This window comes from Spea bombifrons, chromosome 12 (genome assembly GCF_027358695.1).
Source record: "Spea bombifrons isolate aSpeBom1 chromosome 12, aSpeBom1.2.pri, whole genome shotgun sequence".
NCBI lineage: Eukaryota > Metazoa > Chordata > Amphibia > Anura > Pelobatidae > Spea > Spea bombifrons.
In genome coordinates, this window is record NC_071098.1 from 15,402,401 (window position 1) to 15,423,233 (window position 20,833).

At 37.9% G+C, this 20,833-nt stretch overlaps 2 protein-coding genes across 2 annotated transcripts; one reads left to right on the forward strand and one right to left on the reverse strand.

Annotated features, from left to right (window-relative positions):
* Positions 1-3,739: 3,739 nt before the first annotated feature.
* Positions 3,740-6,274, forward strand: SMIM35 (small integral membrane protein 35). The gene is made up of 3 exons (XM_053452658.1): positions 3,740-3,849; positions 5,103-5,136; positions 6,083-6,274. The coding sequence occupies exons 1-3, from the start codon at positions 3,741-3,743 to the stop codon at positions 6,198-6,200; spliced, it is 261 nt and encodes an 86-aa protein (XP_053308633.1). The 5' UTR covers position 3,740; the 3' UTR covers positions 6,201-6,274.
* A 4,866-nt stretch (positions 6,275-11,140) lies between these two features.
* Positions 11,141-19,727, reverse strand: IL10RA (interleukin 10 receptor subunit alpha). Its single transcript, XM_053452659.1, has 7 exons — positions 19,646-19,727; positions 15,550-15,670; positions 14,945-15,120; positions 14,553-14,722; positions 14,253-14,400; positions 13,254-13,378; positions 11,141-12,306 (listed from the first exon to the last, which is right to left on the reverse strand). The coding sequence occupies exons 1-7, from the start codon at positions 19,722-19,724 to the stop codon at positions 11,563-11,565; spliced, it is 1,563 nt and encodes a 520-aa protein (XP_053308634.1). The 5' UTR covers positions 19,725-19,727; the 3' UTR covers positions 11,141-11,562.
* Positions 19,728-20,833: the final 1,106 nt, after the last annotated feature.

Genomic DNA, 20,833 nt, shown 5'->3' on the forward strand with positions numbered 1-20,833 from the left:
TTTCGTATGGCTTTGAGATTTTTTTGTTTTGAGTTAAGACCATGTGTATTTTGTATGATTACCTTCAGCGCAGACCCCCCCGGGAGACATCTCCAACTTCTGCTGACTCCTGCATAAGTCGCGACAGTGACGTAGCTAGACATGCTAAAGCAAGTATGCTCTCTATACAAAAAGGGGAAAAAAGGAAGGGTCAGTATCAAATAGTAGACTAACGTTATTGCGCAGAAGGATGCACAGGGTCAATGGGAAAATACCACTGTTGTATAACCAAAAGGGCTGGATCGCTGTCACTCAGGGATTTGCTCTCTAACAAGAACAAAGTAACAAAGTAAAATTGTCGTCTAAACAGCAAGAACCATATATGTCTTGGGATAAGTTCAGAATTTAGCGAAGAACCAGAAAAACATTTGAGCAGTAACTCAAATTAGCGCCAACTGGTTCTAAGGAGGGACCTGAGTAACTAGATGGGACCACCCGCCGATATTAACAATCCTGTACATTGTGAAGAAAAGAAAAAATAAGCTATACAAACAGTATTCAGAATACTAAAGACAGGGCAAAAAGGTGAAATATACCCCCTGATGGAGCCTAGGGGGGTGGAAAAGTTGTAGCTCGGTGACATTGTCCCCAGACATTCAGGTGAGACTTCTGTGCAGGATCACCTTCTTATGAGAGAAGTCGGGACGATACAGACAAGAGCCTACTCCTGCTGAATCATGGATTGTCTCTGGGGTCAGCACTCTCAAGTTAGGGGAAACAGTGGGCAAAATCCAGCACCCGGGATGACTAAAGGAGAGTTCGGGAATAAAAACCCTGTGAAAGCAAAAAAAAAAGGAGGGTTTAGGAGCCGCTATCTTTTCACGATGGACATTCACTCTGAAGGCCACAGACGTGTTGGATTAGGCTTTCCATCTTTCAACTCCTAGGAGAAGCGAGTGGGGAGGCAGAGTCATGAGGTGAGTGTAGGACACAAGACTCTTTATCTATTGGGGAGCTCAGATGTTCACCAGACTCTGCAGGTTCTCAATCTTGCAGGTCACAGGGATCCCCAGCTTCTGTAAAAACTTTGGACCATTGGGTGGATCTCGGAGAGCAATTTTAGTGTTGTGTTGAGCGTTGAGACAGAACAGGAACCCCCATCAGTACCTTACTCCTTTAGTGTGTAGGAGCTCCATGATAGGCCTAAGTACTCTGCATTTCTGTAGCATGGAGGGGGCGATATCATTATAAAGTTGAGGGGACATAGTCAGTGTCCCTTTCCGGATTACCCTAAAGATCGCCTCCTTGGTGGTGTAATGATGGCACTTTAGGATGACATCACGGGGACTTTCTGTGGGGGCTGAGAGAGCGGTGCAGCCTGTCCAGATGGAGCAAGCGTAAAAATTCAGTACTGATTCAGGTACGTTTTGTATCCTGATGTTACATCGTCTGGGTCTCCGCCGCCTGGGCCCACCGGAGCTCTCAAGTGAGAATACATTGTCAATATGTAGCAGAGAATAGATAAAGCAAGTGTCAACTAAACTACACACTTGACAACTGTAATATTGAGATGCTAATTGAGTGCATTTTTGAAATTGTATTTATATGATGAATATGATGTATAAGTGAATTGTGTTGTATTATGTCACTTCAGCTGACATTTTACTAGACCTTTGGAGTTACCACAGAATTAACACAGAATCGAGTGTTAACCCAGAGAAGCGGCGCTTCTCCCAGAGTTCTCCAGGCCAAATCTGGAGAGTTCTCAGGTATGACAATATGAAAAACACTTATGCATAAATCATTATATCGCGTGAGGTAGCATCACAATATTTACCCCTTGGATATATATATCAATATATATAATGCGCTTCATTTTGGGACATCTTTTTGTAAAAGGTCTGGGTTCACAAAATCTTAAAAGAAATATTAATGTATTTTTTTTTTAATATTGGAAAAAGTCCCATTGAGTACAAGAAAAAAATCTTTAATCATGTCTTACCTGGAAGAAGTGGATGTACAGAAGAGGCAACAGGTAAAGGAGGGATGGATTCATCAACAATCTCATAAATCATAATTTTTTCCATTTGGGAAAATTGGGTTTAAACAAAACATCCATTTAGCTTCCTTCCTTAATAAAATGGTGTCTCTTCTTAGTGTCTTGTTTTCAGAGGGGACATACTCTATATCCATAAGTCTCAAAGAAAAGTATTGTGTTTTCTTCTATACAATGTTTTACAATGGTAGTAGTGTCTATTCGAACGACACTCATATGCTTAATGCGTCTTTTCGTTTTTGTGTGCTCTTGCCCTTATACAGAAGTCCACAAGGGCATTTCATTAAATCACATGTACGGTCTGATATTTCCTAGATTATATGCATGATAAAAACATCTCCCCTGATAAGGCTCTTGTGTACAGAGCAATCTATATCAGACATCTAAAGCAGTTCTTCCGGCTGCAAATAAAAATGGATGGATGTGGGATTATAAGGTTCTCTCTTATAACAAATACTAATCAGTTAGAAGTATTTTTGACTCTCTTGACTGTTTCTTCACCCAGTTAATCCCAGACTTTACAAATTGCATATAGAATTTCATTTTGCTCTGACGAAGGCTTTGTAAGGCCAAAACGTTGGCAAGATAAATGTAATGAAATGCATACAACATTGGGCTCTCATCACAATAAATATTACAAGTATGATAAAAAATAAACAATAAGTGATGTGCACAATAAATAAAATAAAATAATGAATATAAACAAATGCTGCTGGTTCAAAAGAAACCCCACTGTTGTTTCACTCAAACTCCAAAAAAATCACCAATGACACAAATAGATGCGATATACAAAAAATATAATACCAATAGCAATATATTAGTTTGAGTCCTTCAAAAAGTAGATAAACCAGAGGAGTAGCTGAGTCCAAACATAAAAAATAAAAACAACAAACACAAATAATATAGTGTAGTATGTAGTTTAATGTATGGCTATAAGGAATCAAAATCTAGACTATTACATTGCTATTGTTATATTTTTTGTATGGCGTTTCTACTTACTTTATCTGTATGACTAAACTGGAACGCTGGGCTGTTTCCCCATACCATCTGCAGCTCACTGAACCTTTCATTTTTCCTGATGTGCACTGCCAACTTTAGGTAGAGATGAAACAATATCGTCACCAACGTAAGTTTCTTTCCTGATGTGTCTAAAGCGTGTCACATGTTATTAATGACTCATTGGGTGCATTACAAATTAATTTCCTTGCCTAATGTCCACCCGCCTCTTGTTCCTGTGACCGCATTAAACTAACCTGCTGAGAGGGACTAAGGCAGGATAAATATCACACAAATTACGATAAAAGTCCATCTAGTCTCTCTGTGTTTCTTGCTGTAAAGACCCAAACCTTAATCAGTCCTTGGTCATGTGTTAGATTCTGGATGGCTATAAGCCTATGCCATGTATGTTTAAATCCCCTAACAGTATTAGCCTATATTATCTCTGCTGAGAGGCTGTTTCACGTATCTACCACACTCTCAGTACAGTAAAACTTCCTTACATTAATTCACTTTCTATTTTCTTTCCTACACATTATACTTATTGAGATCTCTTAGTCTTTTGATATTTGTTATCATGAAAATATTCTTCTAGAACTGATTCTATTGTGAGCCCATTGAAAAAAAATGAAATTATTTTTCCTATCAAATACCTTATCATGTTTAGATTGGTTCTTAGTCATATTTAAAGCTTTTCTCCTCCACAGCCATGGTGGATGCTCTGGGAGTTGTTCTTGGCAGCAGTCTGACGGTGATGATTGGAGCCACTGCGCTTTACATCCTAATACGCTGGTACCAGAGCGGACGCTGCTGTCAAGGTAATATATAAAACTTTTTGGCATTAAGACCTTAGGGTAGTATTGACTGTCCTGGGCTGGAGAATAAACACATTATCAGAAGACAATAAGCAGTATGATTTTGTGTGGGATTCATTGTCCCAATATGTGTATTCAACTGTAAAGTTGCCGGTTTATTCTCCCAAGTACCGGTATATATCAAGAGTTATTGGAACTGTGGGTGGCAGCTTAAAGGCTTCACACCGTAAATATTACAGGTGGAAGCAGAGAGTTATTTATGAGAGATTAGATGTTTAGTCAATGCTACCCCTAGTCTGAAACATAGACTGGGATTCCAGATGCAGGTAACTGTTAAATATTTACCCTAGAGCAAAGTGGAGTTTGGTGTTGCTTGCTTGATCATAGCAGTGATCGTTATGAATGGTATATCTATGTTATGTGTGTGAATTTAGGGTAGGGTAGACCCATTGAACTAGGTGTGTGAGTAAGCAGAAATTTTTATTATTACATCACATACATCAGTATCAGGAGAGATGTGTGGGCTTAAGAGACTTTAAATGCATGCCTCTTGTTAAGATATTCAAGCTTCTCTGGCCCCATTGATAGTAAATATCTTAAAGGACCAATAATGTCACCAGATACATTCATTTTATGTGAAACAGCACAATAAAAAATGGTTAAATATCTTGAGCCTTCAGCAGCATTTTTCTACCTCTTGTTGGGGTCTGTAGCCTTGGGTTTGTTGCTGCACAGTCGTCACCAGTTTTGGTTTCTTTTTCATAGATGTCACTACGGGCAGCTGAAGCTATTGGGGTTTCTGTGTATTGGTTGGGATGTAAGCATATGTTTATGATGAAAAACATAACAGATGGGCAAGACCCGAATCCTCTGGGTCGCGGAAGCAGGGTCTTGACACGCCCCACCCATTTTTCCTTTAAATGGGGGTGTTTCTCGCTGCCATAAGTGGGAACACCCCCAACATCAGCGGAAACACTCCCGACATCAGCGGGAACTCCCATTGACTTCAGCGGGACCTCCCACTGACTTCAGCGGGACCTTCCACTGACATCAGCGGGACCTCCCACTGACATCACGGGACCGCCCGCTGACATCAGTGGGCAGTCCTGGCCGCGTCCCGTAGCCGGAGCCCAGAAGTTCCCACTTCCCAGGTATGCAGATGGATTTTAATAAAAGGTTTAGTTGTTGATGTTTCTTTAAACTATTGCCATTCCTGTTTTTTTTCTCTTATTTAATTCTGTTTTTTTTAATTTTAGAGACAAGCTTTGTTTTTAACCTATATAACATCAGGTGAGTAATGAGTAGTTATTGGTGGAAGCTTATCTGGTGTATTATCTTTTAATGGTTCTTGTACATTAGAAAAATCACTGAATTTGGCATCCATATGTATCATAGAAATGGTTCCAGTTCAAGATATAAATAATAATTTTGGTAATTTTGTACTTTCACTTATTAATCCCAAAGCATCTGCTTGAACATTGAACTAAAAATAGTCCTAGGGGTAGATTTATCGGAAAGAGGGGCAGCATGACCGAGGTGAGGGCAGGCACCCCTTCCTGGTTGGCTATGTTGCTGGCATGGTGCAAGCGTTAACTACATCTAGGTGGTTTGACTCATGGTGCACAAGTCCCAGGCTTAAGTGTACAACACCCTTGCGATTCCGTTTAGTGTATTGGGCTGACATAGGGCATAGGGACCCTGGTAGTTGCAGCAGAGCATACAGTTGATATGCATGTGCCAGCAGTAGTCATCAATGTTATTGATGAATGTGTTGGTTAATCTGGTTAATGTACCTTAAGTGAGTTAAGTTTATGGTCGGTAAAGTTGTTTACAGTGTTCATTGTTATTTGTTTGTTTGACACAAAACGGTGTGTGTCTCATTTACAAGGGCAAGGGGGCCAACATGGGCACTACTTAAGTCATGTAATTTCTACAGAAGGAATAGGGAGTACCATGCGGGTTCAAATCCATTTGCCAAAGTAGAGAAATTTATGCTGAAAGACGTGTGTAATATCCTCTTCCTATGTGAGATTTACATGAAACCATGAAAACCAGTATAATTATTTAACTATTAAAACAATCAAGCAAACATAATGAGTGTAAGAGTTATCCAAGCTAGTAATACGCAATCCAGGACACTGTGGTATATTACATTCATTTCTGTAGCTATTTACTCTTGTCTGTGTTTATATTTGCTAATTCTTTTCTCTGTTGTTTTTTTATTTGATTCACCCAGGCATCTGAAATCATCAGATTTGGAGCTAGCCCCTCCATTCACAGTCAGTGGCTCTATTCAAACCCCATGTCCAATGTCTAGATACCATTACTCCCATTTCCAGGACAGCGAGGCATGACGTAGCAAGTGAAAGAAGACAAGGGTGACCATGAAGATAAAGATCCAAACCAAAACCTGAAGACAGACATTTTTCCTTTACTCTTTTCTCACCAAATGATTTGGTATAACCATTTGGTTTAACAAATCTGAATAGTCTTTCATCATAGAAGCAGATAACGCCCTCCATATTACTGTGTTATATAAGCCCACATTGTCAGATGTTTTTACATTTAACTCAGCTTTGCTTTATCTCATAATGTGTACTTGGTAACTCATTTTGCAGATGTGAAAGAAGTCTGAAGACGCAAGAGCACCCTGGTTTGGACAAAAAAAACTACTTTGTGAATGTTTGGCCACTGCTGTGGCATGAACCTGTGTCCCTCCAGTTATATGTTGCATTTGTTTATCAAGACAGATAAGGAGATGCTTTTTAGGTCAAGCAACCCATAAAGATTGATTGCCTTTGACTTTGAAGGTTTGCCTTTAAAATCTATCATGGCTAAGTTGATTTTATAGTGTGAAGTTGAAGTTTTCAGCTTCCAATCATTGTAAACCACAAAAAGGTACTACTTAAGTAGAAATTATCTATCTGCTACTTGTGTTGTAAATTCAACTGTTTTAAAGAAATAAAACTCTACTAAATTTTTATTTCATGGTAAATGTTGTTTTCTGCGTAACTGCTAAGATTAAGATTTTTAAAGAAAAATACACTATATGGCCAAAGGTATGTGGACACCACTCCTGATTATTGAGTTCAGTTATTTCAGCTACACTCATTGCTAAGTGTTGTATAAAATCAGCCATATAGGCAGCCATATCCATCGACAAAAATTGGCTGTAGAATGGGTCAAGAAATACAAGATATATATATACAAAATGTACATAGCAGAATAGAAGTGGCAAAAAACTGCACTTAGCTCCATTAACCAGGCCACGGAGCGATTCTTCCAATCTCCCCTGATTGGAGGAACCAGGAAGAGGCTGTCCCCGCGAGGCACATATAGCTAATGTTACCATATATGCAGCTATCTAATATAATAAACCTGCCCTCTGGATCTATATCCACTGAATAACAGAATCTTATTTTTTTATAATACGTCTTTATTTATTTTTTTTCATTATAAAAGACAAAAATATACCCTTCATACATACAAAAATATTGATACAATACAATATAATGGAAGTATGAAGACTGATGATCCCCTCATGTTCCTAGTCCAGCTATCACTTCATTTTAGTTGAAATGAACACGGCAGTCAGCACACTCAGGCCCTATCATATGCTTGCCTCTAATCTAGTTAGCCATAATCCCCATATCTTAGATTTTTTTTCAGAAATAAAGTATGATTTATAAAGCTGTCTTTCCATTTTTATTTGGAATTTCAGCTGAGAGATTACCATATTCCATGGAATTGGGAGATTTTGTTTCCATAAACGAGCGATCGTAATTTTCACAGCTATAAGACAATGAATTATAAGTTGTTTTTCCTTGATGTTACACTTTGGCCATTCTAGATGTAGTAGGGCCGTTACAGGAGATCGATTAAGATTTTTTGTAGTTAGTGCAAATATTAAATCATACATCTTAAGCCATATCTTTTTCACGCTTGCACAATTCCACCAAATATGGACAAAATTTCCCTTATCTGCTTTACATCTCCAACATAAATCTAAACAATTTGGATACATTTTATGTAATCTCGTAGGGACCAAATACCATCTATTCATTATTTTGAAATGAGTTTCAGCTAATGACAATGAGTGTATGGAAACCTTAACATCATATAGGGATCTTGCCCAATTATCCTGATTAATCTCTATATTTAATTCTTGTTCCCATACGTTAATGACTGGAGGAGTATACTCAAGCATAACATGATTTATTAAGTCAAAGCACTTCGATAGTACTTTATCTACTTCATACCCAGTAAAAATTTTCTTAATTCGAGTTAATAGCTCCCGACTAGGTTTCCAGAGTTCTTTCATCAAAAAATTTTTTGTTCTTAGATATTTAAATATGTCAGCACTAGATAACTCATATTCTTTTATCAATTGAGAGAAGGGTTTAGGTCCTGTTGATGTCAAAAGTTGATCTAAAGTTAATATACCTTTAGTTTTCCAATCGTCAAAATTTATATCCGGAATACACATTTCTATAGATTTAATTTTAGAGAAGGTCGGGATCCCTTTAATGTTCAAATTTTTCTTAATATACTCCCAAATTGGAAGAATCTGTCCCAGTATAAAATTAAGACTTTTTATTTTTAGAAAATGTTTTGAGGTAAGGGGACACCATATAATATCATCCAGGTTTTCCAATCCACCTGTCTCCAGCTCAATCGCATGCCACCCTTCATTTAGATAATTCTCTGATTGCATTCTATATATATGAACTATTATATTTGCCAAATAGATATTTTTCAGAATAGGAAAACCCAAGCCTCCATCAATCGGTTTACGTGCCATTACGGCAGTTTTTAATCTAGGTTTTTTTGCCTTCCATACAAAACATTCAAAGCTCGTCTGTACCATCCTTATCCAAGGGTCAGGCAAACTTAATGGCAACATTGAGAACAAATATGACCATTTAGGTACTATGTAAGAGTTTAATATATTAATCCTTCCCCACCAGGAGAATTCTTTACTTCTCCATTCTTTTAGCCAGATATATTTGAATAACAGAATCTAAGCACTTTTGAAAGAGGATGACTCTTCCTTTCTAAGATGTTCCTATTACTCTTTGCACCCAAACCCTTGGGTGTTTCTCAGTTGATAAATAAGTTTCTTGGAGTAACACAATGTGTGCTTTCAGAAATTTTAGATCATTAAGACTCTTGGTTATTTTTAATGGATTATGTTAATATCCTGTGAAGTGTAACATAGGGTGACTACTTTTATTGATAACTTACTTATCAGGTAACATGGATTGTAATGCATAATCAAATTCCTTTTGGCAGAAAGACACTGCTGGTGGAGTACAAAAGGGCTTGCTTGTTAAAAAGATTAAATCTAGAAAATTAGAACTTTCATCTGCATTCACATTATTTCTGAGGATGGTGTGTTGGGTTATACAGATGATGCAATAGATGATGCAATAATATCATCTATTTTTTTCCGAGTTCTATGATTCTTACAGTCTTTCTATCACAATACCCTATGTTGTTTTGCACTTTGATCTCATCTTCTTTTAATTTCCTTTCTGGTGTTAATGTAAAACTCTCAAACGCTGCTGGATTTTATCAGTTTGTCCGTTGCTGCGAATAAAAACCTTTCCTGTTTCACCTGACTACATGCGCTTCAGGGATCTGTAACTGGAAATCAGCAACTTGATTATAATTAACCATTCCTTGATAATTAAAGACATGTGATAACATATAGTACAACTGTTATTTGATTGTGAAGGAATGTAAAAGGTTATCTCAACTTCTTCAGCTCTCAATCAATATCTTCATGTTGTATTGTATTATGGTTTTTTTTTTAAAATCACTAAAAACCCTAAACAATGTTTGGTTGGGCTTTTTCCATGTTTTTCATGGTCTTAAAAAATATCTGAGTGGCAATGCAACCACAACAAAAACATATGTCCCATGTCTTTATTAAGTTACACTGCTTATTTAAATATATACAGCTCTGATGCAAGAAATACAACAGTTAAGCTTTTACAGAACATACTGTTCTCTAAATGTAGAGATGATTCTGAAAAGTGCACTTTTTTCAGGAAAAGGGAAGTCTTACTTTAATCTCTCACACCACATGTGTGAGTGCGTTATTTGTGGACAAGCAAGAAGGAAAATGAATACGATATATCATCAAGATGGAGTTTTTAGTCGAAGGTGATTCATTACACGATACAGGAAAATATGTAGTCAAGTAGGTTTTGTTGATATATAATCAATAAACTTTGGCTTGTTAGAGAGAAAAAACGTACAAATCAACCAAATAATGTATATTTTTTGTTTAAGAAAAACTGAAATAAAGATAGTAGTTACAAAGAAAGGAGATTGATAGGATATGAGATTTGATTGGATAAATTAGAGAGAGACTAAATAAATCATAATCACACAACTTCGCTGCTGCCGGCGCTTCCACCATAGAAGCCCCAGCGGAAGAACCAGCCAGAAGCAGCGGAGGTTGTCTGAGCGCATCCCGCAGACGTTCACCAGCTGCCAGAGAGGAGTATCCTCCTCTCTGGCACCCGGTGAACATCTGTGCGATGCACGCAGACGGAGAGGGGGTGGGGTAGAGTGGCATATCAGGGGGCTTAAAGCATATCAGGGGAGCAGAGTGACATATAAGGGGGACAGAGTGGCATATCAAGGGAGAGTGACATATCAGGGGGAACAGTGTGGCATATCTGGGGATCAGAGCGGCACATCTGGGGGGGTCAGAGTGGCATATCTGGGGGCCAGAGTGGCATATCAGGGGAGCAGAGTGGCATAATCCCTATGTGTCAATTTGCCTTGTTGCTCTTGAAATGTATTGGATATTAAAAGTGTTTGAAATTCCAGTAATGAGCAGGCAGATCAAAGAGTTTTTACACCAACTGATAGTATTCTGGAGGGTTCATGGCCAGTCACTCGTCTTTACTTACATTGTATCAATTTTGTGAATAGAATATGTGCCATATTATTTTTCTGTTCTTCTGTTGTTGATTAAGGGAAGAGTAGGAGTAGAACCCAAATTATACTACTAGTGGGTGAGGCTAGAGCGGTGCAGACATGTTAGGCTCTTCATGACTTTCCTATTCTCGATCATCTACATACCACTTCCTTCAAGACAAGACAGGCATATGGACAAAAGTACTTTTGCATCTATTCTGAATGTTCAAACACATCACCTCTTGTTTATTATCCATTTCCTTCATGTTCTATTTTTACTCTTTCATTCTCAAATCTAGTTCCTAGGTATACTGTTACTAATCAGGATTTAAAAAAAAAAAAAAAACTAAAGAAAAACAAACAGGGGACAAATAGAACACTTTATAAAAGTACAAAACCACCTAACAAAATATATACAATAAATAAATCTAATATACAAAATGTGCAAATTAAAACAAATGAATTATCTACAGGTTGAATGAGTTAGGAAACACTCTTGAGCAGCTCCTTGTAACTTCATAAGTCAACATTACAGACATGGTGGTGAAGAACACTGCTATTATTTTCCAGGTACTGTAGGTTATGAAGACTAAGTAGTTGCTCTCATGGGCTGAGGTGGGTGGCGTAATACTTTGTGCTTTTGTTAATGAGAAAACCCTTTCACACTACACCCGATCTTTATTCAATTAGTAGTGAGCCCCATTCTGGCCAAATAGGGGATTAATATGTACATTCAGATCCCATATGAAAGAGACTTGTGTACTTTACCCTCTATTGATCATGTCATGATCTAGTATCCATGAGTTCTATATCGCCTAAGGTCAGAGGGCTGACACTCAAACCCCACAACACCTGGCTGAATGGGCTGAAGGCTGCACCAAGTGAGATCACTTCTGGTATCTGTATCCATGGCCCTTGGAAATCTAAACATTTTTCCTGGTCAGAACGTTCAGAATGCAGCTTTTGTGGCTCTTGTGAAAGGTAATCTTTGGATTGTATTAGGCACTGCCTCAGCATATCCTTCTCTTCTAAGCTTCTCTGTTTGTTGTCAATCAAAGGCTGCCTTAGGTATTCACACTTCTCATCCTCTTTAATTCCCATAAAAGCATCCTTAGATCCCTGAGTATCTGCACCATATGTAGGGTTTCCACTGCTGCAGCTCCGCTTTAGGCATGGGGAACCCGTGGATAGGCTGATACCACTGTCACCATCCAGGATTTCAGAGTTCATAATACTCACAGAAACATCCTCAGGTTGGGTTATCACACAAATCTCTGAATCCGTACCTTGGATATCTAACATACTGTCATGTCTAGAACACTTTATGACCACAGGGCAGGGCTGTGAAAATCTCTCTGGAAAAATTTGGCTTCCAAATCCACTGTCTGTGCTGCCGCATATCAAAGAATTTCTGGATTCTGTCATGCGATGATCAATCAGGTCACTTTCCCAGTGTAGTGAAATCTTACCCTCTGTGGGGGTAGCTGGTTTATCCATCCAAGACCAACTTCTCTTCATAAGAGATTTCTGGGGGTGAAAAATATTCAAATCAGTGATAGTTAAGCTTCAGCAAACTATTACTGCCATTATGGTCAGACAGCAAGAGAAATGTAGTATACAGAACATGAAGCGCCCAAGGGTACACCTCAGCTCTGACTTGTCTTAATATTTACAAATATTACTTAAAGTGGCACAGGGCTAATTCTACACACAAATAGCACCCCAGACAATAATACTCTCTTGTACTGCCCAATCCTACATGCTTTGTGAAAAAAATATTTTTGCTAGATTTCAAATGCTCACTATTCCCGCTTCCTGATAGTGTAGATACAGTTACGCCTCAACGACTCTCTACTCTCTAGTTCCAGTTCTATATGTATTACGAGGGCAGAACAAACATAAAAAATCCTGTTTTTTTCAGTACTTCCTGAGCTGCCTGTGTTCACTGCCCTGCTTCCTCCTCTACCCTGGCACCACTTCCGAGCTCAGGAGGCAGTCGAGGGAGGGAAGTGGCGCAGATCACATATGTGTTCAAAGTGACAACAGCCGTGCAGCATAAGTCATGTGACACCCGTTGCTATGTTTGAATGAAAGGTATAGTGAGTGATGAGTTTGCGGCTTATATAGGATCGTTGTGGTGCCTCAGCACCCCCTTGATTCAAAAATCCCAGGCAGTTCTCTGTAGTGCCTGATACTAATACAAGCCACTTTTGCAAATATGGTATGCATATAAATGTGGGGCTTTCTTTAGGATTTCACATAGGATAAAATGTAAAAAGAAGCAAAGCATCCAGTTTATATTACAATTTCATAAATGGATGATGTGGCCGCATGCTGTTTGTGCTATACATACGTTGCTTATATACTGTATATGTTGCCACAAAAAGGGAAGGCAGGTATTTTCTTATCTTATTTTTTAATCATATTGTACCATTTTTTCTTAGATCGACTCTTAATCCCTTATAGTTACTCACCAAAGTTGTGGGGGTCTTCACTGTTTTCCGAATGTAGAGACAAATGAAGACATTTATGAAGATCATAAAAGCCATCACAGCCAGAATACTGCAAGCCACTACCATAAGTATATTGCTACCATGCTCTGCAGAGACAAAAAAGACCATCACATCCATTTATCTATTATACTTTAGTGTAAAACAAAGTCTGATAAAATTGCCTCCATTCTTTAAAACCAAAGAAATCACTGCTATTATTATGCGTCTATTTTTAAAAAGAGCTAAACATTTTTGGACATTGTGCTGTCTGAGGATGAAATGCTGCCCACCATCACAACCATGTCCATCAAAACCAAGCCTGCATCCATTATGTTATATCATGATTAATAAATCCACTCTCTCATGCTCTCTCATGCTTTCTCACACTCATTTACACTATCACACTTTCATTCACGCTCTCTCACAATGTCATCTTACTTTTGCCGGCTGCTTCCATGTCCCTATCAAGCTCCTCTTTTTCGCTTTCCTCTTCTTTTGTCTTCTTTGTTCTGTCTTCTCTCTTCATCCACTTCTCCCCGCATTCATACACATCCACGCTCACACAGATCCATCCATGCATGCATCCGTCTGACATAACCTCACCACGTTCCATGTGAGAGAGGCTGTGCCCCTGGCTCCTCCTTTTTGCGAAAGTGCACGAGAGGCCAGAACAATTCAAGTAGATTTGTGGGAAAAAAGAGGTGCAGAAACGCTTCTCTTACTCCATAAATCTATCCAGAGAGAACATGTCTTTCCCAGTGCCACCGGTGTACCATGAACCCACTGGGACCCATGTAAGGGCCAGCTGTGTTTCTAGCTAATGTAGGATAGGTTCATGACTCTAGATTATTAAGTTTGTATCTAGCAGAATTTCTGGCTGTCCACTGTGAATGACACTTCTTGTTTTGCATCTAAGAAGTGGCTCATTTGGCAATAACAGGGGGCAGTACTGATATTTGTCAAAGGTTCTGTTGTACCCACCTTCCATTGAGATCCATAGACAGCTTTCATTCGACAGGGTTCCAATGTTTCGACGGGATCTGATAAAGGTCTGTACAGACACACAGTACTCATTTCCAGCAACCAAACCAGTAACATGGAACCTAAGTATATCTTCTACCTGTACAAACTGAGACAAATCAGATAATTATTGGCATGGGAACACAATACAATATGTAAACCGAAACACCATCTAATACTACTGATATGGACCCATATCTGTGACCCATTACGCACAATTACAAACATAAACACTGATTCTTACATTTTATATATACTCACTGAATGATTATCTGTGGTTCGACGAACATGTACAGCGTACGCAAGATTAAACGGGAAAAGGTCATCGTAGCGCAAGGTAAGGTTCTTGTAATGGATCTCTGGAAGACTGAGTTGAACAACGAGAGAACTGCCATCCACGTAAAGCGAGACATACGGTGGGGCCAGTTTAACTACAATTAAATCACAAATTCAGAGTATGTCTGAAAACATCTTCAACAAATCAATCACATAAATCAAGGAAATGGTGCCTATGGACCAGCAGAACCTGTCTCCAAATTTTAGACGATATTAGTTAGTACCCAACATTAAAACGACATCTTATCAAACAAAAATGTTTATTACCCCGTTTATTACCCAGTATTACCCACAGCCCACTTCCCCTTTGCTGGTACCTTCTCTGACCGAGTATCGTTCTGTCCGGACCCAGGCGGAGGTTTGGTTCCCAGAGACGCTCCTGACTCTTGCATAATACCCTACAGCTACTGGAAGAGTCTCCACTGTTAGGTCACATGTGAGATTGTAGGTTAGGAAGCAATGAGGAACTGGATTCCAGGTTGCATTCCCATATCTGCTTAGAAAATGAATAAATAAAATAGTAATAAACATTTCATAAAATGTAGTATTCTCGCTGCAAACCAACTGTTTCTGGGCAGCAGTGTCCACAAGTACTGCTATTTACAGACTAAAACATGTGCAGTATGTTGTAAGCATAATTTAAGACTTTGTGAAGAATCATTTACAATAACTATATCAGACAGCTGTATAGATTTACAAGTTAGATTTCTAGATCTGCACGCACGAAAGGAGAGACAGGTGACAATGAGACTTTGTAAAAGTAGTGTTTTTGCATTGGATTGTGTCCATGAAGGCGGATAAAAGGTTTTGATGTATGTGGTAAGTGTATATAGAGACCTTGCCCAGTATTCATACCCAAACACAATTTAAGACTAGTGTGATGCTTGCTACTTTACTGAGTATTGGGGTACGGTATACTAACCTTAGAAACTCCACTTCGTATGAGATAACCAGGGAGCTGGAATTTCCAGGGGACCATGATAAAATGTGTTGGAAAAACTCCATTTCAAAATGCACATCGGTTGGCGCAGACAGAATGTCACCTAAATGGCAGGAAAAGTATGACATAGAACGGGTTCAGGTATGTTGTATGAGAAAACTGAATCAATAGGTAAGCGGCCAGTAATATTAGCTGTGATTTCAACAGAAAAGAACACATTGCCAGTTGAACACTACTATACAATATTTAGAAAATACATTCTCAATGTTGTAACATACACCTCCTATGATCCATGGGGCATCGCCATTCTGAAAACCTTCATATCTCCTCCAAAATATTTTTAAAAAGTAATGGGAGCTCTTTTTCAAAGGATAAAATGTAAGTTTTATTTATTTATTTATTTATTTTATTTGAGTTTTAATTTATATATTACAAGAAAAACATGGTCATGAGACTTAGTACATACAGGTTGGGAAATTGCTAATCCTTTTTCAAATCGTTTTTGTAATTGAAAAACATCTATATCATAGATATTGTTCATAAACTTTCTTGCATAGTTCCCAGCAAGGTAGACTAAAGAGAAGTAGCATACATACAAAATATATGGTATATGATTGGCAAACAAAAGATGCTAGTATAAATTGAGGCATCCGAAGTGGGCTATTCCCTCCCTTATTTTTATGTAAATGTAGATTTTTACAAGGTAAGTCTTCCCCAGATATCCCAATATTTGTACATAAGACTTTTAACCCCTTAATGACAAAGCCTGTACATGTACGGGCTCAAAATGCATTGTTTTCAATGGGTTTAAGGACCGCCCATTGTCCTTAAGGGGTTAATTCTATAGAAACCATGTTCCATATTCCTCTGATTAACAATCTGATTTTTAACATGTTCCCAAGAGATTATTTTATTCTGCCTCCAATTTCTTGCTATAACTAATAACATTGCTAATACCATATTATCTATTATAAACTTCTGTTTTATTGTCGTCTGCCCCCAAACTTTAAGTAATAACCCCCTCTGGGCGACATATCTATCTGTTTCTCTACTGGAAAAGAGATAATCTCAAATATTTTTTTCCAACAATCTACTATTTTATTACAAGACCACCATATGTGTAGCTAAGTACCTTCGGCTTCTTCACATCTCCAACATAGGTTTTGTTTTGAACGGTTTATCTTGCGGAGCCTTTGCGGTACCATATACCACCTGTTAACTATTTTGAAATAGATCTCCTGTAAATTTAGGAAGTGTATATTCTTCATGACCTGATTCCAAGGTCTTATCCACCGTTCTTCTGGGGATGAAGATGAGGTATGTATATTTCGATCTCTTTCCCATTTACTCCAGGCAGATGGAGATTTAAGATCATCTAATTCTAGAGTTTTCTGTCTAGCCTGATTATTGAGTATTTTCATAAACTGAATCTCTTTTTCTTCCTTATTTCCCTCCAAGAGAGAATGGTGTAGATAATTCTTTACTCTTATATAGTTGAATATTTCTTTATTAGAAAGACCAAATTTAGAGCATAGTGAGGAGAAATCTATGAGTTTATTACCTCTCATAACATCCTCTAGCCTATTAATCCCGTTATGTATCCAATCATATATCCTGGATATTTTTATTTAGGAGCTCTATCAGGGCCTTTTTAGTTATTGAATCATTAAAGCCCATTTTTTTCTTAAATTGTTGCCAAAAACGTAAAATTGAATTTATTGCTGTCTCTTTTAGATCTTTCAGATATTTCTTTAAATAATTTTTCTGCAACCAAGGGACTAATTCTAGATTCTTTAGACCCATAATGGATTGTTCTATTATACACCAGTCAGATTCTTTAGACTGTGTTAATTGCATTTTATATATATGATATAACAGATGACTGCCAATAATTAAATAATTTTGGTAGACCCAGACCGCCTCGATTCTTAGGCAAAGCTTTATTTTTTCAAGCATAGAATAGTAAGGAGTAATACTCAAATGCACATGAGTTATGCTGGCTCAGATATGCCAACTACCTCACACACTTCGCGCTGAGAGGCGCTTAATCCTAGGCACTCCACTGAACACCAGTGGCCTCGGGTGTCAAGTTAATTGAATGCTTTCATTTTCCAGTATTGACTCTAAGCCATGGAGAGAGATAACTACATTTTTTTATCTAAACTTCTAATTGCTTGTAAGTGATATTAAGTCAATAAGTGATATTATTTTGGAGATGTTTGGTTTAAAGTTAGAGGATTATTTTACCTCTCGAAATCCAAGATCATCTCCAAACGAGCATATTGGGTAATGTCCTTAAATCCTTTACTAATCACTTATAAAGGCTGCAATGAACACATTAAAATGTGACCCTTGGAAGAATAATGCAAATTCTGTATTAAAAAGGCTGCTCCCATGAATTATACATAAAGTACATTTCTAATTTGTTTTTGTTATTATACCTTAGCATTTAAACATAGATTCAGTAACTTATACTAAAAAAGAAATAGATAACACGTATGTGAACACCAAACCTACAGCTGTAATGGTGCAGAATTATCTGTATTTATTTACAGCTTCCTAGGTAAAACCACTGCTGTAAGTCTTACATGATAAGTTCAATAAATGGAGACCTATGTCATATGCAAGTGAGACAGATCTTACACTTCCAGTAAACCACCAGTTTGTCTCCTAAACAGAAACATGAGTCAAAAACCACATCTCCCCCTCCCTCCTCATATCGGAGGAAAGTTTCCTTCTCCGCTACCCAGCACTCTCCTGTTAGAGATATTTATATATTTATATATATTTATATATAAAATATGAGAGTATAGTGAGCCCCCAAATGTTTACTGGCTGCCAATCTGCCTCCAGTTTGATTCACGGGATCACATTCTGCTGTCAGTAGGGCGTCAGTACGATAGATACCGGTAGTAGTTAGATTACCTGGCTTGCTACTGTCTGATAAACCTATTCAGACTATGCAGCACCTCTCCATGTTTTAAATACTGGACCCAGTAATATACATGATTTTGGTGAACATTAACACACAAATTACAAGTAACTCAGAAGTTCACTCGCGTCATCTAAGTGTGAAATAAAAGTGGGAACATTTTCATTTGAATTTAGGATGATACACACATTTACTTAATTAAATGGAGGGGGGTAAATTCCTTCATAAATTGCAGTTTAATTATTTTACTACAATCATTATGTGATATTCAGGCAAATTAACCTTGTTTGTTTAAGAAAGTCCAGGTTTGACCCTTTGTGGTAACTCAATTCACTCAATTCACAGTTTACTGAATAAACCCCATAACTGCAATGTTGTTCAAGAAATGAACACATTTTGTAATAAATCTAAGTAACTTAAAATAAAATGCCAGAGCCATTCACTGTTTCTTTTGTTGTTGGCATTCTGTACCATTTGCTGGTGAAAATGTTAAATGTAGAGGGAGGCATTGAGTTCAACTTTGTGAATTCATAATTCTGTAAGCAAGTGAAAGGAACACTGCGTCACTAATACTTCATGGGGCATTCCAATCCTGTACCGCCAACGAAAATGTATATACATACTGCATACCCCCCAAATGTTTCTCTTGAGAGGGGAGATTTCTTGTTTGGGACTCAAATTCCTCAGTCCCTTTTTCCTCAGAATGTTTGCTGGGTATGAGCCAATCACATTGTTCTACGGCCCTAAAAGCCACAACAATGGCTATAAAAACATAAGAAAACTGCTTTCTAAAATAAGCAATTTAGATGCCTTGCACAGTTACAGAAATGGCGATCAACAGCTAACAGTGTTACATAAAAAGTCTTAGTAATGCCATACCTCTTGGCCACATCAATAACCATACCCAAACATGTCATTCGGTTGGGATGAAATGGAATGGAGATTAGCATTTTATCTAATGAAGTAATCTATTTTGGTAGAGAGCCTCAACCAGATAGCACAAAGTCACAATGTGATATGAAACATTTGATATTGAATTTTAAAAAAAAATGTCTTTTAAACGGATAAACAATCTGACAGGGGATTACAGTTAGCCGCCCTTTTCTTAACATTCTTAACATGAGAAATATATAAACACCTAGTTACCTCTGCCTGGAGCTATCAGAAAGAAACCAGCACTTGCGATCAGTAGTAAGCCCAACTCGCAGGCACCGAGTACTGCCATAGAGCTCAGATGTCATAACACTGAAACAAGCTTTTTTACTAGTGAAACTATCTCGGTCTAACGTATTTAGTCTTTAGACTTCCTTATTGATGGACACGCCTTACGATGAAGAAAAAAAAGAACGGCGGGGGGGATTTTCACCCACATAAGGAAATGCCAGGGAAATATTACAAATTTTCACTGTTGCAAACTAAAAATGCATCACTACATTTACCAAATCATTGTTGGTTTGAGGACACGGTGGAAAGGTGCTACAAATTTTTTTAAAGTGGCATTAATATCCAGTATACCTTTTGTTATTAATGAATTTCTGTTTAATCTTAATGATAACTGGGGTTTGTTGAAAAGATGGTCATCCATTCATCCATCCTCTTTCACAAACTGGCCCTTTCAGTGCTAACTTGCCACTTTCCAGTACAAAGAATATGTACATGACTGCAGGCAGGAGCGGATTCAGAGCCTAATCTCGGCACTAGCACATCCAGACACTCATACTAACATACCCAGACATACACACACACTAACATTTCCATACACACACACATTCAACACACTAACATACTGAGGCACAAATATAATCAGACACAGACTAACATACCAAGTCACACACATTAGCAAACACACAAACTAACATAGCCAGACACACACACATAGTCACACACAACTCACTTACATTTTGAATGCTCATCCTGTGCTTAATGCACCCCCCAGTGCAACTTGACCTGCTCAATGCACCTTCTCCTTAAAATTAGGGGAATAAACAGCTAAGGCTGCATTTACTACAAAATCACCCCTCTAAGCCTACGATAGGAGCATGCTGCCATATTTCTTCACAATTTGTATACTTTTGGCTCCGTATGCCACAACAATGAACTTGACATAAAGCAATCAAGTGATTGGATTGAAGTGACTCCCACACATCCAAAATTGGATCAAATTGGATCAATGGTTTAAGAATTAGAACAATTTTCATACATAGTCCCCTCATTTTCAGGTGCGGTGAGTAATTGGACAATTGACTGAGCCCACTTGAGCATTGCGTACCTGGTTAGTCACAAGACGTGAAAGGGTTATTTACCATAGGAATAAATATATGAATTAATGATTGC

What these genes read in the sequence shown, in the direction of transcription:
- IL10RA (XM_053452659.1), bottom strand. Translation starts at nt 19,724, where the DNA reads ATGGCAGTACTCGGTGCCTGCGAGTTGGGCTTACTACTGATCGCAAGT. An exon ending in ACGATACTCGGTCAGAGAAG is followed by an intron (nt 14,723 to 14,944) that starts GTACCAGCAAAG and finishes ATTTAATTGTAG; the next exon opens with TTAAACTGGCCCCACCGTAT. An exon ending in TCTATGGATCTCAATGGAAG is followed by an intron (nt 13,379 to 14,252) that starts GTGGGTACAACA and finishes TTGTCTCTGCAG; the next exon opens with AGCATGGTAGCAATATACTT.
- SMIM35 (XM_053452658.1), top strand. Translation starts at nt 3,741, where the DNA reads ATGGTGGATGCTCTGGGAGTTGTTCTTGGCAGCAGTCTGACGGTGATG. An exon ending in GAGCGGACGCTGCTGTCAAG is followed by an intron (nt 3,850 to 5,102) that starts GTAATATATAAA and finishes TTTTAATTTTAG; the next exon opens with AGACAAGCTTTGTTTTTAAC. An exon ending in TTTAACCTATATAACATCAG is followed by an intron (nt 5,137 to 6,082) that starts GTGAGTAATGAG and finishes TGATTCACCCAG; the next exon opens with GCATCTGAAATCATCAGATT.